We start from the raw sequence: 16,387 nt of genomic DNA on the forward strand, positions 1-16,387 counted from the left end.
CAAGTCTGGCAGAAGAGTTTCCAGGTTATTTTGGGATGCTTTTCATGAGATATTTTGAACTCCGGTATAATCATGTAGTAAATAAGTGGAAATGTCCATAAGGTATCACACAAAGGGAAGGATGGGTAGTGGAGTCGACAAAGGCGCAAGTGGACATTGGTTGTACATGGGGGCAAACAGCAACAAGGGGGCCGGGGGGCTTAACAAAGGCTTTAACTTCATGGATGCTGCCAGTTACGAAGACTCCACATGTCTTTCAAATGACCGTAACCTTTAAAAATACACAGAAGCAGTGCACAGGGAAGGAGTGAAACTGCTTCTATGAATTTTAAAGAGAAAAGGCAAAAGCATACAAGCCCTTTGTTAACTGATACAGTACATGCAAGCTTTGGTGTTTGGTCATTAAGAGCCACGTAGCCACAGGGAGTGGGAACTGGTGCAAAGGGGTGGGGTCTTGAGGAGCGATGTAAAGGAAGTGAGAGAGATGGAAACATGGCAGGTGTTCTGGGAAGAAGGCCCACGCACGCGGGGAAGCAAGAGTGAAAGGGTGGTGTCTTGAAGGAGCAAGATGGCTGAGGGTGGAGGAGCTGAAGAGTTAAAAGCAGGGGTGTATCAGAGTATAAGAGCAGATGGGGGGGCAAGGGGGCATCAACTAGGCAGCCCTAGATATTTACACAACACTGAAGAGGCCATATGCTTGGAATCCAAGCCACACACTGTACAAAGGGAAAGAAATGCAAGGATTTGATAACTGGTATCAACAGCTGGGGGTGCTGATTCATAGCACAATATTCTCTGTCAGCCAGATTATTGGGGCAAAAGGAAAACCTTGCAGAAGTAGCAAGATCTGAAGAGAGGGAACCCGTTCATTTCTTAAAGTTATGAAATCTTGATAGGGAATCCTGTCTAAAATCAGGTTCACCTAGGCCAGGAGTGGGCAACTTGTGGCCCTCCATATGTTTTGGCCCACAACTCCCAGCATCCCCAGTTGGCAAAGCTGGGAATTTCAGTCCAATACATCTGGAGGGCATCAGGCTGGGGAAAACTAGTCTTGGAGAAGGAAAGAGCATTAGTAGACCGAAACATATTTGATGGCTCCGGTAAGGATGGGTTAAACTTATTCTTCACGGGATCCTCTATACCAACTGTGCATTTGCCAACTGTTAAACATTTGTCATGTTCTGCTCTAGAATGAGAGAGATATTTAAACAGCAAATTGCTTTGGGCAACAGCTAATTGGCTCTGCAGCCTCAGGGTTTACCCAGCCCACTGCTCCAAGAAACAGACAGTTGTTCAACTAGCTTAACCCCAATCCACCCGGATGCACCACAGACACCAAAGACTTGCCTGAAGCTAAGTGTATGAATATCTATGTCTACTCTATATCACACCTTTAGAACTTGTGGTGTTAGTACCAGAAGGGGAGGATTTGTCTTTTGCCAGCACAACCTGTTTAATTCCAATTTAGCCGCCGCCAAATTCAATAGCATTTCCTGATGTTCTCTTGGGCAGGAGGACAGTTCTGAAAAATCAGACATGATTGCCCTGGGAGGTTGCCTGCTGATCTGATAATTGCTTCTGGAAGATCTAGCAGTAGCTCTGAGCTTTCCAGGGGTGGTAGTACCTCCAGTTTTTAGCCCCACCCTTCCTCCAAATGGCTTAGGGCAGTATTCTTGGCTCTCCCCACCCCGCTTTATTCTCAACCACCACCTTGCGAGGAGGCAAGGTTGACAGATATTGACTGTGCGAGCTTCGTGACAGAGTGGAGATTTGGAACCAGGTCTTCCTAGTCCAATGTGCTAACTACTAAAATGCCTCAACAGATGGTTCTGGGAGTTGGAGGCACTTCTATTCTTCGAGACGATAACTCTTTCATACACTGATTTGCAGAGAGCAATGTAGCTCGGTAGCATCCACTAGGGCAGCCTTCTCCAACTTAGTCAGTGTGGACAATAGCCAGGGATAATGTGAGTTGTAGTCCAAACATTAGGAGGGCCCCAGGTTGGAGAAGACTAGACGGGGATATAAGCTGTATGATGTGAGCAAGACACACGAGGAAGAAATGGAGAGCAATTTTAAAAAGCTTAAAGAACATACCAGTCAATAAAGATAGCACATGCACCCACCCATAGCAAGGAAGTAGACCTTAACCAAAGGTAGGGCCACACAAAGCTAGAACAAGAAAGCGAAGTGTAACCCCAACCAGAGAAGCAGGATAGGGTGTCCTTACTCTAGCACTGGGGAATGATGTAAACAAATGTCACTCAGCCTTCTAACCCCACAAATGAGTTAATATTCAAAAAGTCACCCTAGGATGGTTGGATCAAGCGACAGGTGATCTACAGGATTCATCTGTCTGTGGAGAGATAGTGGGCATCTTAGGAGTGGCACGTTTGTGTACGGCTTGCTGGGCAAACTGCACGCACGCTTAAGTTCTGGACAACAGTCCGCAGGCAGCCCTGTTCATGCTGATGGCATGGGAATTGCCCAGAAAGGACTCTCTAAGATGCCTCTGTTGTACCTTCATTTCTCTTTCCCCACAAAAAAGATGGCCTATCACGCACAGGGGCCACACACATCGGTCCTGCAATTTTGCATTAACGCTAGAGTTGCTGCAGGTACCTCCCTGACTGCACTCATAACAGTACTGAACAGGAGGAACAATGCAGAGCTACCAGCACAAAAATGCAGGGTTGGGAATTTGCGAAGTCTGGCACCCCAACGTTAAACTCATTTGCTTAGAGTTACATCCAAAAGTGTACTTCCAAGGAAGGATTTTTTGGATTGCCACCTCAGTGTCACCCGGGATCCGAAAAGCAAGTCCGTGGATGTTCAGGAAATAAAGTGGTCCTCTTGAGCCTCCAGCTAGTACACTATGCCTAACCCCAAGGAATCCTTGTTAGCTTTCATTTCCCAGAAGCACTAAACCTTGCAGCTTCTAGACAGACAATGGGTTACCTGCCACTTAGGTCACAGTTACAGAAATCCTTTTCACTTTCTCTCTTACAAGTCAATGGAACTTTCCAGGGAACTCAATCTTGTATCTAGAACTAGGATGGGAATGGGGATCATAGCATTTTATGAGGAGCAGGTGAACGGATATAGATTTCTTCATCCTATTGCCACCCCCACTGCCCCCAAGACTTCTAGAAAGTGAGCAACGCATGCAAAATCCCAGATTTCCATATCTGATGTTAAAACACAGCCCAGTGGGCCTACTCAAAAATAAACCCAACAGAGTCCCATGGGACTTACTTTCAAATAAGCATGCACAGCAGCCTTAAAGATACAGAGAGAATACCATTTGGCGGATCAAAAATATCATAAAGGAAGGAAGGGATTCAGGGAGTCAGCCTCCCCCAGCCTAGTGCCCTCCAGATGTGGCCAATGGCCATGATGGCTGGGGGTGGTGGGAGCTGTAGTCCCACACCTCTGGAGGGCACCAGGTTGGGGAAGGCAGCTGTACATATTCTCATACATCACATCAGACTAGCCTTGGAGTCTCCTGAGCAAAAGTGAACATTGTTTGTGGGTCAGAAAGGGGGTGCATTCCCAATGCAGAGTAAGCACTTTTAGTGTCAGGTGTGACACTGAATTGCATCCCAAGTAGCCACACGGTACTCTGCAGCAGTTGGACTACAGAGCACTCTGCCTACTAAAGCGTCCCACAGATCAAAACTTACACACACCTTATGCGTACAACTGCACAGAATCATCCCTACTCTTTCTCTGCCTAACGGCCCCAAGATCAGCTATGCCACCAGCTCCAAATAGCAGCCTCTAATTCCGAAGTGATCACCTAGTCAACACAGTGCCAAAAGCCACAGGTTATGTTTGCCACCCAATTTGCCCCTGTTCACAATCTTGCTGAGCGAGAAAGTTTCAATGGGCCATTAGTTAAAATGGGGCAGGAGCACCAGACACCAAACCGGTACAAGCCCCCTTAGACAATCGTACTGGGGTAATCCAAGCACATCCAGAGGGAACACAACTCTCTTCACAATGTGTAGGTTAAGAGACGAATGCTAGAAACTCCACTGCATGATGCACACCGAACACTTAGTGCAGGATAGGTTAAGCCTGACTTGGGCTACCCCTTCCCTCCCCCTCACCTGACAGCAGAGTACAGTGGGCTATGGAGGATGCAGGAAAGATTGCATGGGATGGGAACTGAAGCAAGGATGCGTGTCACCAGCACATGACCAGATCTGGGTCTTGTCAGTCCACAATAACCCACACCGCACCACCCACCCACCAAAAATGCGCCGCCCCCGCTCTGGTATCACCTCTCCTTCCAGCCTTTGACGGCGAGCACCACAGGAGCTTAAAGGAGACCGGCGCGGATTGAAACCGACTTTGACCTCGAGTACTGGCACGCCAGGAGCGGAGGGAAGGGATGGGACGCGGTGGAAGAGAAAGGCAGCGGGGCAGGCAGCGTCCCCTCGTGTTTCTCCGTTCCCGTGGGGTGGGACAGGGAAATCCCGGGCGCGTTTTGTTCGTTCACACCCGTTATCTGTCTGCTGGGGCGGGGAAGGGAGACAAGATCGGCCCAAGTGGGTGTGGAGGCTGCAACGGGAGCTCCGGGAAAGGCAGTATTTGGGTCCGGAGTGGGGCGCGCCCGGGGACGGCGTGTGCTTGTCCGGCGGCGGGGGGAGGCGGCGCCGGGCAAAGGACGGGGCGGGGGCCGCGCGTGTGCGCAGCTCGGCTCTCGCTGTTGCGTCCCTCCCCAGTCACCACGCCTCCGTCCAGAGGGCTGCAGCGCCCGCTCACTCACCCTCCGGGCGCGGGGCAAGGTGCCCCCCGAGGCCGCCAGCGCCTTTTCCAGCTCCAGCTCTGACGCTCGGCCCCCGAGAGCGCCTGGACCCGCCACACTCGCCGCCGCGCCCGCCTCTGGCTCTTGCTGCCCGGGCCGGAGCCGCCGGAGTCTCCGCAGGGTCATGGCCGGGCCGGGGGGGAAGCGAAAGGGGGCATCCGCGCGACACGAAGCTATATGGGCTCCCGGGGCGGGGCCCCGCGGAGGCCCCGCCCCTCTCCTAGAGAGGCCCCGCCTTTTCGCGCTCTCGTGGCAAGCTGCGCCTCCGCGGTTGCTTTAGGCGCTGGGAAACCACGCCCCCCTATGGACCACGCCCCTGGCCTAATTAGGCCGCGCCCACCGCCGGGGGAAGTCCGCCGCCTTCTTTCCAGAGGACCAGTCGGGAGAGGAGGCTGCAATTCGCGGAAGGTGGTGAGCTTCCATCGCTGGCGCCTGGAAGCCTTTCTGCATCAATAAATATATACGTGTAGCCACTGCGTGCGTGTGCGTGCGTGCGTGCGTGCGTGCGTGCGTGTGGGGGGGTTGGGACTCTTTCCAGGGGATTTCTTACTTCTTTTATTAGCCCCGACCTCCTCGGAGATCAGCCCGCTTTCACACAAATTCCGCCCACTCACCCTTCTTCCAGTAAGACCCACCTTCCTCGCAGAGCCTTGTCGAGAAGGAGCCTCACTTTGTGGGGAGAGGTGAGGGGGCGGTATACGACCCAGAGGAAGGCGCCGCTGTCCTGCCACTCCTCTTTTCAAGTCACTAGCCCTCAGTTTTCTCCCCGAGCGGGACTGCGCATCCGGAGTCGCTGATGGCGCTAAACGAGAAGCCCTTTCCAAAGAATGCTCAATTGTTTGAATTGTCTCCGGCCGACTACAGCGACGAGACAATGCCGCTTTATGTGGCACAGGTAGTGAGGCTTCCGCTGCGTGACCGCCTGAGGCTGGGAAACCGGATCTTGGCCTGTCTGTTTCTTAAATTATGAAAGCGATCATTGTGAAGACAAACAGGCGTCTGCTTTTAAGCAAATAACATAAAATAATGCCTCAGATGAATTCTTTTCTCTCTCTCTCTCCCGCCCCAGCATTCGTTTGTGGCAAGGCAACTGAGATCCACCAGTAGAAGGGAAATAAAGAGGATCGTTCAGAATAGTTTTATCGCACTTTTTGAGATAATCCGTCTTCCTCTTCATCGCACACATACTTTGCTTCTAGGGACAAGGGAGTGGCGTGCGTATGTATACCTTACAGAGGAAGGGTACGTTGTTAAAATTAAGAAAAGCAAGACAGACAATCTTCCTGGTTAGTTTGCTTATTGTAGGCCGATGAATTCTGCCATGTAGACAGAATGCGATTAAAATATGACCAGGGACGGTAAGGCAGTAAGTAAATTATGTATGTATGCATGTATGTATGTATGTATTTTTCAAGTCTCATTGGTCGTGTTCCTTTCGAGGTCTTATAGTGAAGTTGCGATCTGTGGGAACGTAGCTCCCTCTGCTGTCAACACAGTCTCAATTTCAGGTGAAATATTCATAATAGCCGGGAAACCTTAACTGAAGGAAGGAGGAACAGAACAGGCATTATCATATTCAGTGACACAAATCACACATTATACATTACGAATCAGTTACCGCTAGTTCCAGGCTTTTGTACGGGTAGTGGAAACTGTTATTTCGTCATCAGACTCACCCAGATAAGAAAACTGCAATAATATTTTTTTTAAAAAAAAATCTCAGGGTACTGTTCACACCATCCTCTTAGCAAAAGTTGGATCTGGTGCCACACGTTGCATTTTTAGGTGCCCAGGCCGACCGTGAAGTGTGAATGCAACAAACACGTGCATCATACAGGTACACTCTTCAGGGTATTAGATTGGCTGCAGCTCCCAGTTGAGTGTACCCTTGTTGGCAAACTCGGGTTTGACTCGTGTAATGTGCAAAATGCCCCCAGAGGAGCAAAACTCCTCTTGTCCAAGCAAGGAATATCTGGGCTAGACTCTAAAGGAGCTATCCAAGGCGATGAAGCAATTTTTGGGATAGGGCTCAGTACCTTGGATAGCTCCTTAGATTCAAGGCTGGTTCTGAATGAAACCCAGAATGGCTCTACAGACCCACCAAAATTGGAGCCACCAGCCCCCACTGAACTAAGCTATGGGTTCACCTGTTTTATTGTCCTCATCTCCGATTTTCATGTCACACGCCTGCTCCTTACACCCTGCTTTCATATCAGTGTCCAGCCAAGTATCCTCAAGGAGCTCACAAACAGGGCAGTTACAACCACACCTCTTGTTTTTCTCCCAGCATTAAATCATTAGAGATAACCATGATTCTAATTAGAAGCACGGTTAAACGTCACTGATAGCTCTCCTGTATGCACACTCACTTGGGAGTTCTGTGGACTTACTAGTGAATAAGCGAGCATAGGATTGCACTGCGTCTCTTTTCAAAAGCCACTGATGCTAATAGGCATCATATTATCCCAGTGCAATGAATAGCATAGGTTTGGGGTCCTCAGACTTTCTACCCCCAGGTCTGTTTGAGAGTGCTGAAAACCCCCGGAGAGCAGCTGCCAGTCAGTGTCTGATCTTGGAAGCTAAGCAGGGTTAGGCCTGGTTAGTACTTCGATGGGACACCGCCTGGGAATACCGGGTGCTGTAGGCTTCCTGCATTGAGCGGGTGGGTGGACTTGATGGTCTTGTAGGCCCCTTCCAACCCTATTATTCTATGCTTCTATGAATGACTGAAGACACAAAATGGTGACAGATGGAGTTTGGCATAATCAGTTGGCAATTGCTGATATCATTTTCTACTGATAAGGTTGGTTCCCCAACTTGTATCAAAGACAAATCAAATCTAATGAAAGGTTTAATTTAACTAACGGTATACAGAGAATTTTAAATGTTATTTTGTTAAATTTAACAGCTGGAGACTTCCTTTCTGAGCAATACCTAAACTTTGACAGGGTTACTTTTAACTGTAGGTGTCTCTTAATTCCTTCAAGATTTGTTTACAGGCTGTATGTTACTGGCATATCATTGTACTTTTACCTGCACCTGTGTTTATAAAGGTGTATAGAGACTTTTTGTGTGTTCATATTTCATTTTGCACCAATTTGCAATGAATTATGTTTGTTTAACTATACTTGACACTTTTATATTAAAAATAAAACTTTGTAATACATTGTTATAGAAGATAGCCTAATTCTTTTTTTTAAGAAGTTTATGGACATAAATAAACTCCTGACTTTGAATTATAATGAAAACTGTTGCTATTTGTGGAATCTACATGTCTAGAGCTTTCCAATGAAGTGTGTTTCGTGAGAATCAGTCAATGGGAAAGCAGTCAAAAAGGGATGACCAACTAACTCCTGACTTCGAATTATATATATATATATATATACATATATATATATATACACACACACACACACACACACGATCTAATCCCTCTTTGAAAACAGCTAAAATCTTTGCCACAGCTATTTCCGTGTAGCAAGGAGTTCCATGATTCAGCTTTCCTACAGTTAAATACAGATGTTGGCTTCAGAGGTATCATTACTCAGCCTCCCTATTTCAAGAAGAACAGGCCCCAAGTCTGTGTTTCCAATATGGTGGCCGTGGACACATCTCTTGGCGCCCACCAGGCTAACCATGCCTCTGCTGATTGTAATTTTATTTCTTAAGATTATTTTAAATTATTTTTTAACTGGGAGATTGCTATGCTGCAAAGTGCTTCCCTTTATTTGGGTATAAAATCTTTATTTGGGTTCCAAAGAACCCAAATAAAGTTTTTTAATTTATTTTACAGCTCAGGCCCCCACCTCTGCCTTGTACTTAGGTTCTTGGGCAAGTTACTTTTATATTAGTCTCACCAATTTGGCTTCTGGGAAATGAGTGTTTTGTGACTGGCCATGCCCACCAGGGCAGCCATTTTATGAATGAATGGGCGTCCCTCTATGGTAGCCATTTTGTGAGAGTGGCCATGACACTCTCAGAATTCCAAATGTGCCCACTGACCCCAAAAAGTTAGGGGCCCCTGCTCTAATTAGAGAAAACTGTTTATTTTGTATTCTTTTTCACCTTCCCCCAAATGCCTCTCAAAGTCTTCTTACCCATCTCCTATCATTCTTCTCCCCTTCTTTCACAATCAACCTGTACCCTATCCCCAACTGCCAGTTTCTTTCATCCCTCCCTCCTGCTGCTTTTACATTCAACTTCCTCCTGTAACAACTTCCCTCTCTTATCCCATTCCTCTTTATTCCCAGTGTTTTTGAAAATTATTATTAAAAATATAGCCTTGCTGTCTACCCAACTCCAGCTGCAGTGTGCATGGCATGGCTATGGCGCAAGACAGTCAAGCAAAATGGCATTGACTAGTCTGCAGCCCAGAGACCCACCTGAAGGTTGGCTGAAACCCACTGGTGGGTCCTGACCCACACTTTGAGGAACACTGCCGTAGGTTAATTGTGTACTGTATGAAGAAAAAATGTCCTTCTGTCTGCAGTGAGCCTAATGCCAATAAATTGCACAGAATGACCTCCAATTCGAATATTCTGGGAGTTAATACATGCCCCCTGTTCTTTGTTAATTACTTTACCAGCCTTTGTCATATCACCTTTCAGTTTCCTCTCCCTCTACTCCCAATGCCCCAATCTTTACTGAGGATCTACTCCAACTGAGGCGATGCTTACTGCCATAACCTGATCTGGGTGGGGGATGCTGGGTATTGTAGTCCAATACATCTGGAAGGGGCCAGGCTGGAAAAGGCTGCTCTGATCCTGATAGCCTTCAACTTGCTTGCTGCCGGGTCCAGAAAAACCAGTGTTTCATTTACAGTTGGCCAACGTTGTGCCTGGTTTGTGAAATAAGTTAAAGAGCCTTTCTACATGAGGCATTTATTGTGTGCTTGTAATTCCTCACTCATGGTAGTTTGTGGGTGCTTTACACTACATCATCATTGTCTAGGGCCTCTCTTGTTCTTTAGAACCATTTTAGTGTGTGTGTGTGTGTGTGGGGGGGTTTCCTAACGAGGAATGTCTGATATATCCATCAATGGAGGCATAAAACCCTAGTGTATTTGCGCAATTCTGCTACACCACAGTGCTACCTAGTTGCTGTATAATGAAACATATAGAAAGGCAGAAAAAGAAAAATCTCAGGGAAAAAACATGTAAAGGAGCCAATCTTAATCCCACAATGAATCCGGAAGCAGAACCCTCAGTAAAGTAGTGGGTTAAAAGCCTCATGTGAGTTCCAGATTCTCCTCATTGTGCACAGTCAAGCACAGACAAGCTAAAGCATTGATGTTGCAGCCCGATCACCCTCACATCCAACACCACTTGTCCATGCAAAAGTGCTAGCAGAGGTAGCTTTAATTCCTATGGCAATGCCCTGATTTTATAATAATGTCATTTTATTTTATGTTTTGCACTGTGTTTTATAGATATAGGGCTGGATTTGGATTTTGGGCATACATAAGAGCAAACCCACTGAAATCAATAGGGCTTAAGTTAGTTGTGACTACTCTAGGTATGACTAAATTTGGATCCAGCCCATAGTATTTTTAGTAATTCTATTTGGAAATGTGATTTGTTGCATTACATATTTTTTTTTAGTGCACTTTCAAGTTTTGCAAAGGCCTTCCTTTGGCTGTGAGCAATAAAAGTTTGACCTGACCTGACTTGACACATTGTTTTTGAGAAGGTATCTCATCCTGACTCATGGAATGCTAGTGAGTCACCCAGTCCTTCCATAGTTAGCCCTTTCCAGTGGTTGCAAATGATTATAGATGCCGGTGAGCCTGGCTGCACATGCGTACGTGATCAGTTATGTGCTGGAGTGGTTTGCCATGTGAAAAACGCAAACTCCGTGTTGTACTACCCTCTCACCACAAAGCCTCTTTCCCCCTCATTTTGGATCCAGTCTAGTTGTCCTTGAACACGAATAGTCTTGTGCAACAAGCAGTGGCCCAGGATGGCCATGTACATTCTCCTCTGTGTGAAAACACACATCCACCCCATGTAATGGGACCCAGATGAGCACTGCAATGTGGATGCATTGACTGCACATGTGTGATTTCACACACAGATCTCTCTTGCTACATTGGTATGTTTGTCTCCCGTTGACTTTCTTGGTGAAGAGCAGAAGGGCGAACTTCCTGATCTCTTCCAGAATGATTTTTTTTTAACCCTTAAAAATCTCCACAGCAACCAATACATGTCAATATTTTCCATATGCATTGCAAAAAATCTATTTGCAAACGTTAAAGAGTGTAGATGAAAGTAACAACATTCCGACTGGGACGAGTATGCATGACAGAGAAAATAAGAAATAGAAGGTCAGTTTTCTGCTGCTTCTTTCCACCCCCTCCTAAGGAGAAATAAAATGATGACTTGGCAGGTGTGTGTGTGTGTGCTGAATTTCTAGTTTATTTTTACTGATGCATTTAGAATGGGGATTGTTCCCAGTTCTGGTGAGTTCACACATATAAAGCTCCTTCACATGGGGCTTTTATCCTGCTATGGAGATTGCTTACTCACAGAAGTTTGCAGGTCCTGTACAAGACGCAGCCCTCCTCCAGGGAACCTCCCACTCTTTGTGAGCTCTATTGCATTGTTTTCCATGACGACGAAATGGCATTTTCCCTCCTCCCACCATGGAGAAGATGTAACTGAGGGTATACTGTTTAAAGTCACTTTATAGCAAATTAAACAGCACCACCTAATGGCTTTATAATGAAACACAGAGACTTTTAAAGCCACGTGGAAAGGACTCAATCTAATCCCATAAACATTCTGGAAGCAGGAGCCCCTATAAATTGCAGGATTTTTAGTCTTGTGTGATGAAGCCCATAGAGGTCTAGATGAGTGCTGAAAAGCATTCTACTAATTTCAGGAAGACCAACACTAAGGACCGATTCACATGACTCAATTACTCAACAGGCAGCCGAATGAGAAAAGTTGCATATGAGGCAAGAGTGGTTCAGTTCAATCTATGTTTCGTTCACACCTACTGAGGTTGCTGTTGCTGTCAGCAAGTGACCAACATGTGTACAAGCTCTCGGTATTTGCCCTTCCTCCGTCCGATGTTTTAGTACTAAGGAGGCAGACCAAATGCCCAAGCCAGCTACAACCCCCATCGTCCTGCAGCCAGCATGGCAATTGGCTGTGCTGGCCAGGGATGATGAGCATTATACTCCAGCTGGAGAGCACCAGGTTGGGGAAGGAAGGACCCATCAGTTGGAGAAGGAAGGACCCAAACAGGAAGGACCCATCAGTCATTCCAGTAGCCAGAAAGTCCTGTCTAGATTGTTATTTTGGTTGTCTTCCTTGTTAGTGTGTCTTTCTTTTGCAAGGTGGCTAGGAGAACTTGCCAGCATGATTGGAACAGACAGGGAGAAAAGCTGAAGAAAACCAGGTCTAATCATCGCAAGCCAAATGAACAGCCCAGGAGTGAACCCCGAGCATCAGAAATTCTACATTAAAAGTTGATATGCCAGTCAATACATGTGATGTGCCAGTCAATACACGTGATGTATGCAATGCTGGAACAGACAATTCAAACAACAATAACAACAAACCAACTTTGATTTCCCCCTAAACTTCTGAGTCACTCCTGGAGCTTTTGTGACACCATGTTAGTCAGCTAACAAGAGACCTTGAGGGCACAATCCTATGGCCGCTAGACAGTGGCTAGACGGCCACAGGATTTTTCACTTTCTGGGAACTGAGCTCGGAGCCAGCACTCCGAGGCCAGTTCCCTGAAAACCAACTCCCTGGCCCCTCCCATGCTGCCTTGTGGGTGGCACAGTTGGTCTCCGGCTCCACGCTCATAAGAGCAGTACGGAGCGGGGGGAAAGGGGGCGTTCCTGGGGGCGGGGAGGGGAAGGGACGGTGGAAGTACCATCATGATGCTTTCTATGCGCCATCTCCCCCCTCCCCCCCCAGTGGTACCCTGGCTAGGCAGATGAAATTGGCCATCTAGCTGCAAATGCAGGGAGGGCGAAGCGTGGAGAAGATCCCCTCTGTGTGCTGCCCACCCTACATTGGATGGTCAGTTGCTTCCAAGTTCGGAGGCAACCGACTCTCCGAATAGGAATGCACCCTAAAAGTGCTATCAGCTCTGGTATTGCACCTACCTCTAGAAGATGCTGTGCCAAGATTTAATAGATACAGCAGCAAGCACAGAGTTGATGCTTTTATCCTTCTGCCCAGGGCTGGCATCAGAGGTCAGCATAGTTGGGCACCTGCTCAGGCCCGTACCCCCGCAGAGTCCCCTGGCTCTGGAACATACAACGCTGCCTTACAATGAATCAGCCCACTGGTCCATCTAGCCCAGTATTGTCGACAATGACTGGCAGCGGCTCTCCAAGGTTTCAGGGAGGATTCTTTCCTGCCCATCCTGGAGATTCCGGGGATCGAACCTGGGACCTTCTGAATGCGAAGCATGGGCTCTACCACTGAGCTGCAGCCCTTGGCTCTGCGTCTCCTTCACTCTGTTGCTGCCTGTTCATCTGCCCTCTCTGAGCGTGAGCAGGGACCAAGGAGGGGCAACAGCTTCCCATTAGACTTCTCCTTCTGGGCAGTGGTGCAGACTGGGCCCAGAGGGAGAGCAACTGGGCTGTGGTGACAGAAGCCAAGAGATGGGCCCACTCAGGGAAGGGCCCCCAGTAGCAGCACCTTGCACAAGGGCACCCCAAAATCTGAAGCCAATGCTGTCCTTTCTTAAGCATGGTTTACTAGTTGCACAGGTATTATATCATGCTTTTCCATCGGTAGTTGTTGAGACATGTTATAGAGATAAGCTTTGAAAATTCAGGTGAGTAATCGGGTTTTACATTTTTTTAAGATCCCTCTGAATTGTATAACATTTTTTTAAAATATAGTGATTGGATTATTTTTTGATCTTGATGTTAATGAGTATATTATACCAGCCTGAAGGCATCTACCAGTTGGGCAGTATATAAATTTAATAAAATACATATATGACTTCACAAATAGCAATGAACTGGAGTATGAATATTGTTCATGACCTTTTTGGTTATCCCCTGATGAAGTCTGCAAAATTAATTTTAATGATTTTAACTTTTAATAGCTTCTAAAATTTGTTTTAAGCCACCTTGAACTGCTGGAGAGGTGGAGCAGAAGCATTTAAATAAAAGAGCTTTTCTAGTTCCAGATGTATTGAATGTCTGCTTTTGACTACACGTCCATTGAAGTACTTATATTTTATTTAAAACATTTACATCCTGCCTTTCCAAAATGTTCAAGGTGGCTAACAAATACATTATATAATGTTTTACAAAAATCAAAGTACACCGGAACATCATACCTCTTGTGGTTTGCCAGCGTATGTGTGCCAAAGCTTTCTAATACCTATTACTACAGTGTTGGCAGATAAATTTTGCAGTTCCTTTTGACAACTTCACAAGACATTTTTGTCTTCTCAGAAGTTTGGGTTCGGCAGCTGATCTTAATTTTTAGCAAGGAATGAACTCATCACCAGCTGCCAAATATTTCTCAGTTAAGAACGAACACAAGAGCTGGGTGTCTGGGGACAGCTGGCTAGCAGCTGGAGGAAGATTGCACAAGGGTCTGATATTTTGTATTTCGGAAGCATCCCCTAGAATGATGCGAATTATGCATGGTTTTCTCTTTGGGGGTTGTTCTTTGGAACATCCCTCCTTTGGAGGAGATGCAGAGGGATCCCCTTGCCATCCCATCCAGCGTTAAAAGGAAATAGCCAGGATTCCTAGTGCAGGGTCATTTGCGTTGATATGATGCAGAAGCTTTATGGCCAGAAAACATTTTCAACCAAGCCCAGAATGTTTGGCTGAGCTGCATAAGAGGCTTTGGAAAAAGTTCCAGCTTTAATTCAAAAGCCTTCCGAGTATTAATGATGTGATTCTTGCTCAGGCAGTTCTCCCTGCATTCACTGTATGTACAAGCACTCCAGGTCTACCTTTGATCTCAGGGCCCGGAATAACCCATAAGAACCAGCCGGCATAACTGGGTGGAATGGCCTAAGAAAAAGCAGAAGCTATTGCTGGTTGTGTTTTAGTGTGTGGGCTATTCCCCTCCCCCCAAAAAAAACCTGTGAAGCCCAAACTTTTGATATTTGGGCAGTTTTCTTTTACTTTTTTTTTTTTTTTTACAGTTTTTTAAAACTGGAAAATTCATGAGACTCTCAGAAATATGCAAGAAGAGCTCTTAAGACATTCTATTCAGCTATTTGCACTAGGTGTGTTTTAGTTTGTTAACAGCACAGCAGTGAAACTAGAACATGGAATAGGAAATAGGAAGCCCATGGAATATATAGTGCACATCCATGCACAAGATCTTTTTAAAGTAATGCCAGGTCATTGAGCCCCTTCATGGATCACTGCCTTGTTGTGGCGAAGGGGCTTGCGCAACTCAGTGAAGCCATAAGATGTGCCGTGCAGGGCCACCCAAGACGGACAGGTCATGGCAGAGAGTTCTGACAAAATGTGGTCCACTGGAGAAGGAAATGGCAACCCACTCCAGTATTCTTGCCAAGAAAACCCCATGGCCCCAAGCCATTTAGGGCTTTGAATGTTAATACTAGCTCTTTGATTTGGGCTCAGAAATGGACTGGCAGCCGTCTATTCCATTCCATTCCGTTCCGTTCCATTCCATTCTGTTCAATATATTTAAGACTTGATATTTGTTAGCTCCCCCTTCATGGATCACTGCCTTGTGGCAAAGGGGCTTGCGTAACTCAGTGAAGCCATCAGCTATGCTGTGCAGGGCCACCCAAGACGGACAGGTCATGGAGGAGAGTTCTGACAAAATGTGGTCCACTGGAGAAGGAAATGGCAACCCACTCCAGTATTCTTGCCAAGAAAACCCCATGGAACGTATCACAAGGCTCAAAGATATGACGCCAGAAGATGAGCCCCTCAAGTCGGAAGGTGTCCAATATACTACTGGGGAAGAGCAGAGGGAATTTCCAAGTAGCACCAGAAAGAGTGAAGCGGCTGGGCCAAAGCCGAAAGGACACTCAGCTGTGGATGTGCCTGGTGGTGAAAAGAAAGTCCGATGCTGTAAAGAACAATATTGTTTAGGAACCTGGAATGTAAGATCAATGAATCAAGGTAAGCTGGAGGTGGTCAAACATGAGATGGCAAGACTGAACATCGACATCTTGGGAATCAGCGAACTAAAATGGACAGGCATGGGCGAATTTAATTCAGGTGGCCATCATATCTACTACTGTGGGCAAGAATCCCTTAGAAGAAATGGAGTAGCACTCATTGTCAACAAAAGGGTGGGAAAAGCAGTACTGGAGTACAATCTTAAAAATGATAGAATGATCTCAGTACGAATCCAAGGCAAACCATTCAACATCACAGTAATTCAAGTCTATGCCCCAACCACTGATGCCGAAGAAGCTGAGGTTGATCGGTTCTATGAAGACCTACAACACCTTCTAGAACTAACACCTGACAAAGATGTCCTCTTCATCATAGGGGATTGGAATGCTAAAGTAGGAAGTCAAGAAATCACCGGGATAAAAGGCAACCATGGCCTTGGTGTACAAAATGAAGCAGGACAAAGGCTAATAGAGATT

The 16,387-nt window shown here is 46.5% G+C and overlaps 1 protein-coding gene across 1 annotated transcript in view; it reads right to left on the bottom strand.

The window, feature by feature from the left end:
• Nucleotides 1-5,089, bottom strand: part of TAMALIN (trafficking regulator and scaffold protein tamalin) — a 28,264-nt gene extending 23,175 nt beyond the window's left edge. The window contains exon 1 of the mRNA XM_084837135.1: nt 4,775-5,089. Within this exon, the coding sequence (XP_084693261.1) occupies nt 4,775-4,939 (165 nt within the window). The 5' untranslated portion in view covers nt 4,940-5,089. The remainder of the gene's footprint in view (nt 1-4,774) is intronic.
• Nucleotides 5,090-16,387: the final 11,298 nt, after the last annotated feature.

The sequence above is a fragment of the Heloderma suspectum genome, chromosome 2 (genome assembly GCF_057233095.1).
Source record: "Heloderma suspectum isolate Gila_16-S chromosome 2, 16-S_ref, whole genome shotgun sequence".
NCBI lineage: Eukaryota > Metazoa > Chordata > Lepidosauria > Squamata > Helodermatidae > Heloderma > Heloderma suspectum.